The 5561-nt window shown below is 39.8% G+C and overlaps 1 protein-coding gene across 1 annotated transcript; it reads right to left on the minus strand.

Moving 5' to 3' along the window:
• Nucleotides 1-1859: 1859 nt before the first annotated feature.
• Nucleotides 1860-5557, minus strand: LOC138607861 (retinoschisin-like). The gene is made up of 6 exons (XM_069680515.1): nt 5494-5557; nt 5010-5035; nt 4725-4917; nt 3624-3765; nt 3354-3549; nt 1860-2012 (listed from the first exon to the last, which is right to left on the minus strand). The coding sequence occupies exons 1-6, from the start codon at nt 5546-5548 to the stop codon at nt 1860-1862; spliced, it is 765 nt and encodes a 254-aa protein (XP_069536616.1). The 5' UTR covers nt 5549-5557.
• Nucleotides 5558-5561: the final 4 nt, after the last annotated feature.

A 5561-nucleotide genomic window follows, 5' to 3' on the forward strand; every position in this document is an offset into this window, starting at 1 on the left:
CCATCTATCTATCCATCTATCTGTCTATCTATCTATTATTTTGGCTATCGGTTACTTTAGCCTTGTCACCATCTGTTCAACTGTTTGTTCTAGCTAACGATTTAAACCACTTCTTCATTACTCTTAACTATTTCAACCTTTCATTCACAACCTTTTGGAAACTATTTTAACCATTTATTCAATACAGTTTTTAACCATTGGACAATTACTCCTATGCTTTCTATTTCACCTGGTTGTTTTAGCTAGCTTTTTCAATCATTAACCCATTTTAGCTAACTTTAGCTTTGTCGATTTCTTTTAGCTTTATGCTTGTCTATTGGTTAAACTAGCTGTTTATGTTTTACTTTTATCTAATTCAACCATTTATTCGTAACTTTTTCCAAACAATTAATTCAGTTTCAACGTAACGATAAATTGTTTTAGCTAACTGTTCTGTGTATCCTTTTCTTTTAGCTTTGTCAACAATTGTCCATTAGCTTCTTTTAGCTAACTGTAGCTGCTGTTTATCCATAACCTTTACGTCACTATTTGTCAAAACTATTATGCTAGCTATGTCAACTGTTTGTTTTGGCTAACTTTTTATCAATTTCTTGTAGCTTTTTCAACAATTATCCATCACTTTAGCTAGCTAGCTCTTTCTAGTGTTTATCCATTAACTTTAGCAACTTAAACTTTTAGCCATTTCTACCATTTTCAAAACATTTATTTGTTATTTTATATAAACAATTTTCCAGGTATTAGGCTAAAGCTTGGCTTACTCATTACAAGACATATTTTCTGTTTTAAATCATTTCGGCTACCATGATTTCCCTTGCAACTGCAGAACTATCCCCTGGGCAACATGTACCCTTGTTGGGAATCACTGTACTACTGCATTTTAACTGATTGCACACATTGAGCCACTTGGGACAAGCTTTGAGAAATCTTGCTATTGAACCACGGTGGGGGCAGAAGCTCTGTGCTGTAACATTGTTTTCTGTCTGGGTTAAAGTGCCATGAAAGTAGCTTAGCATAAATGAATCCTAAGCTTTTAATTGTCGCACTTTGAAGAGACTGTGTGGCTCAGCAATATTGCTCTGACTCTGTAAATTCTTCCTCACTCCATGTCCATCGTGTGTACGGTGTGAAGACTGGAACAAACAGTAACACACTGAGTCCAACATTACAGTATCGTATTGTGTGTATTGTGCCTCTGTAAGGACTGTGCACACTCTGTACTTGACACAATACATTTCTCTCTCTTTGGATTTTTGTTCTGCTGGAGGAGCACCGTGTATTATATTAATACTGATGTGTGACTACTTGTTTGGTAATATTTATAACAGAAGATGTTTATCAACTGTTTAAATGAAATCAAGTATTAAGTTTGTGCTTTTATTACACAAATTAGTAGCATAGTCAGTGTTTATCTGCTTTTTTTCCAACAAAGCATTTACATGAGAACATAAACCCACAAACGAATGCTTAACAATTTTAGAATATTCATGTTTACATATGTAACAGTAAATCTCCAATAAAAACAAACTTGATTTGACTCTTGTAACCTGTAGAATCTTTTTTATTTGTGTTTTCTCTGATTCACAGAAAGTTCATGAATGAGTTATCAAATCTGTCTCTTACTCCTGAAGCTTTATTGACGGTTACAGGCGTCCAAAATGCATTTAAACTGAATCACCTGTATATAATGTATTTATACGTTCAAATAATACAAACCTTTAGACAGATTAACGCTGCATCAAAGGGCACTAAACATTTCCACCTGCAAGTTACAGATCGTAACAAAGTTTCCTGATGGATCTTTCCTTCTTTTGGCAAGCGGCAGGCTGGCAGGGGAGGATGGGCCGTGAGAAAAGTTCTCTTCAGCTACATTTGCTCATGCACATCAGCAGCTCCATCCTCACGGCGATGCGGGTGTGCCAGCCCAGGGGCACCAGGCGGATGTATCGACCTACGATGGGCGGGCGCAGGAGGTTCTGGACTGTAGAGGAGCGGTCCGAGTTCCCATAGAAGACCTGAGAGCAGAAAGTAAACTTATGTAAAGATACACTCGATGACTTATTCTTCACAGGGATCAATACATCAGTAAAACTAACTGTTCTTAAATGTTGCAGAAATAATATTCCCAAACTTAAATATAGATAACATGTTGGTCTGTTATTTTCTATGACTTTCCATTAATTACATATTCAGTGGTCAATTTCTGCTCAGTCAGTACTGCCATGAATTTCCAGATGAGTAAAAACCACCAAAAAGAAGTGAGAAAAGTCCCCATTGTGGCTGAAACTACAGCTTTATTTACCAAAACAACTTCCTGACCCAGAAGGTTTTTAAATATCTTGTTTTACTCAACAAAGATATTTCTGTACATCATTTTATGTACTGTATATTTTTATATAATTCTGAGTTCTATAAAAGCAGGACATCCTCTCATCAGAGCAGCTGGAAGTCTGTTGGTCTTTGAACAATTTGATCAGATATAAAAGGAAGTCTATTGACTTCATAAATCAACCAATCATTTAAACTCTTCCAAAACAAGCAAGGCTGAACTCTGCTGTGTCGACTTTTTCTGAGGAATAATCCCATAAAATTCAGTAAAACTAAATATCAGAAAGAGTCACCCTTCAGCCATTTAGTTCCTTCTCTTTTAAATGCTGCAACCAGAGTCGGCTTGAACAAGGTAAGCCAGATTAACAGAAGAAGAAAAGCCTGAATGATTGTTATTAGGAGGAAAATAAGAATAAGAATACAGCTTAATACAAGACGCAGCGACAGACTATTTATGGTAACATCTTTTTAAATACAGCTTCATTATAATTTATGGAATCTGACAGCTTTGTAAATGTTCTTTATGTAGAATATCTCCGACCAAAGCAGAAGACGTTAGCTCACTGTTAAACTGTGACCTTGCCTCTGATCGCCTGGATTTTCCTTCTGGGTTTTGTGAGTTTGTTGACTGCTGTAATGCCTTAATAAAATTCTGTGCTCAAACAGTTCATGTTTGTGCTACTACAAGACATTTCATGGAGGATGTGGGGAACAAACCCTAAACACAAGTTCAGTGTAAGGTCAGTGTAACGAATATATGTCAGGCGGGAACTGTGGTGTGAAGTACAGACAGTCAAAGTTTTGAAGCTACAGTCGCTGAAAAAAACACCCTCCAGGCTGCTTCCATCACAGCAGCATCAGCGTCAGACTCAAAACTATGCAACATCAATGAATTTGAAAAGATTTAAACTGAATCAGCAGTCAGGAATGTTCTGGAAAAGCTCCTCATTTGCTGCAGATCATATGAATAAAGTCTGATAATAGTCAGAAACCTATGAAGTCATCACATTCACAGTCTGCGTACTCACCCTGTTGTTTCCTGTCTGGTCTTTGTAATAGATCCAGTTGAGCGTCTCCACAGAGCGATACTGGACGCTGTATTTGGTGATCCACTCGTCAGCATCACAGCGGCCCTGAGTGAGGATCCCCGACACCACTCCCACCTCCTTCAGGTCGATCTGGATCCACTGGTACAGGTCGTTATACTTGGACAGCCACGCACACCTAGGAACATGCTTTTGTTGTAATACATTCACAATAATAGCAATAATGATATATAGTAGGTTTTTATGACGTACCCGAAGCCTTGGTTGTTGAGGCGGGCCTTGTTGGGGATCCAGGAGGAGTACCAGCCGGTGTGCTGGTCCTGATTGGAGCAGCTGATCTGGTCTGATGTCACAGAGCCAGATTCAAAACCCAGAGCGTTGTGGTACGGGCATTCTGCAGAGGACACACGTGCACTTTACTGTGACGTCCAAACTACTTTAACTAGAAAGATTTGGTTATTAAAAGACACAGATGAAAACACTTGGTTGAGATTTGATCTGTTCGGACATGTTCTAACTCCCGCCTGTTTCTATTATCAGTTTATGAGGCACCAGATGGCGTTTCACCAGACCACCTCTTGGAAATGATTTTGGGGTTTTTTTTGACAGCCCCTCAGATGCTCTGGTTCCTTTCTTTTAGCTGTTCCACAAAACAGAACAAAAACATTTGGCGATGCTGCATATTTTTCTGCAAATAAATGGTTTATATTTTAACACATTGCTGCACATCCCTGAATCTCCATAGACATCAAAAACTACAGAATATAGTCCAAGTAACATCTAAATGGCATCCTGATTTTATTCTTTTTAAACCCTCCTGCTCGCAGTGATCCCGCTCACACTAAGATCTGTTCCCTGAAGTCTTGCCTGATACAGCAGAACATCTGATGTGTGCTGCTTTTCCCAGTATCACGCTGTTAAGTGAAGGGCACGTCCCTATTTTGGGCTCCCTAATCTGCTCATCACATTCCTGCACAGGTAATGAGATTATCGTACAGCATTTGCTCTTTCCGGGCCTCTTCCTTTAAGATCTACAGATTCAAACCATTTTCACCTAAAGCCTGAAAAACATGGCTGAAAATAGTGTCGTGATTTTTGCAGAACAGCAGAGATTCAGAGGTGAAGCTGATGAGGACACAGTCAGGTACCATGAGGTGTGTGATCCATCAAACCAGCTGGAGGTCTTTAAACATCCACAGGATGCACCGAGGCAACCATTTATCATCACGTGTGATGTTTCCTGCCATGTCTTTGCCCTTCACTTCATGCACATCCCATTCATCACTTTTTCTGCAGGTAAATAAGATTTAACAGCCTTGGGAGTGAATCATGTGACCCGGCCGTAGACCTCACCTGGCATGCAGTTCTGAGTGAAACCCTGAGGTGGCAGCGGCACCACTGAGGTCTGCAGCACAGGTGGGACACTTGTCGTTGAATCAGGAGACTCGCAGTCACAGGTGCAGGCTTTCATGTTCCGGGTCCAGGTCTCGATGACCTGCTGTTCCTCCTCCTGCAGCTCCTCCTCCACCGTGGCATCCTCCCCTTCCTCCTGAAGCACATACGGGGAGGAGTTAATGCAGAGCATTGCTCCTAGAGTGAGTTAAAATCACATTTCAAACTTGTTTCAGGTGGTCTTACCTCCTGGGAGTGAACAGTGATGAAAGCTGTGACACATCGACAGATGCATGCAAATGAAGGAGCAGGTGTTTAAATAAAAAGTAAAAGATGAAATTATTTTTAACAGAAGAAAGTGATGATAAAAAGCTCAGATGAACACTATCACAATTAGCTTACATATTGCTTAACACAACTGTGACAAATATCTCTAATGATTCTGCATGTTTGAGTCTCAGGGACAGAAGAAACTTGAAACAACATCATATTGAAGCACATAATTACTTTTGTGTCTGTCACTTACAATGAAATGCTCTTTGAATACTATCAACAACTTCTTCATAATGCAACCTGGCAAATTCTAGTTTTATAGCAGAAACAATTCTGCATGCTACTTTGTGTTGCACTGACAGAAAGAGCAAATACACAAGGCAGAGCAGTGATCATATTAAAGGTAAAGTACAGAACATTTGAATAAAATCCCTCTTGCAGGTGCACGGTGACTTACCCTGCGACAGGAACAGGAGGAAGAGCACAGCAGCACATCGAGCAGTGACCTCCATCTTCCTCCTCTGC

Source organism: Semicossyphus pulcher, unplaced genomic scaffold (genome assembly GCF_022749685.1).
Source record: "Semicossyphus pulcher isolate SPU_LCO1_2020_fin unplaced genomic scaffold, fSemPul1.0.p SCAF_4, whole genome shotgun sequence".
NCBI lineage: Eukaryota > Metazoa > Chordata > Actinopteri > Labriformes > Labridae > Semicossyphus > Semicossyphus pulcher.

Excerpts from the sequence above, each read along its gene's own strand:
- LOC138607861 (XM_069680515.1), bottom strand. The coding sequence starts at position 5,548 with ATGGAGGTCACTGCTCGATGTGCTGCTGTGCTCTTCCTCCTGTTCCTG. Across the intron at positions 5,036-5,493 it reads CCTCCTGTTCCTGTCGCAGG|CTTTCATCACTGTTCACTCC; the intron begins GTAAGTCACCGT and ends GATGTGTCACAG. Across the intron at positions 4,918-5,009 it reads TCACTGTTCACTCCCAGGAG|GAAGGGGAGGATGCCACGGT; the intron begins GTAAGACCACCT and ends GTGCTTCAGGAG.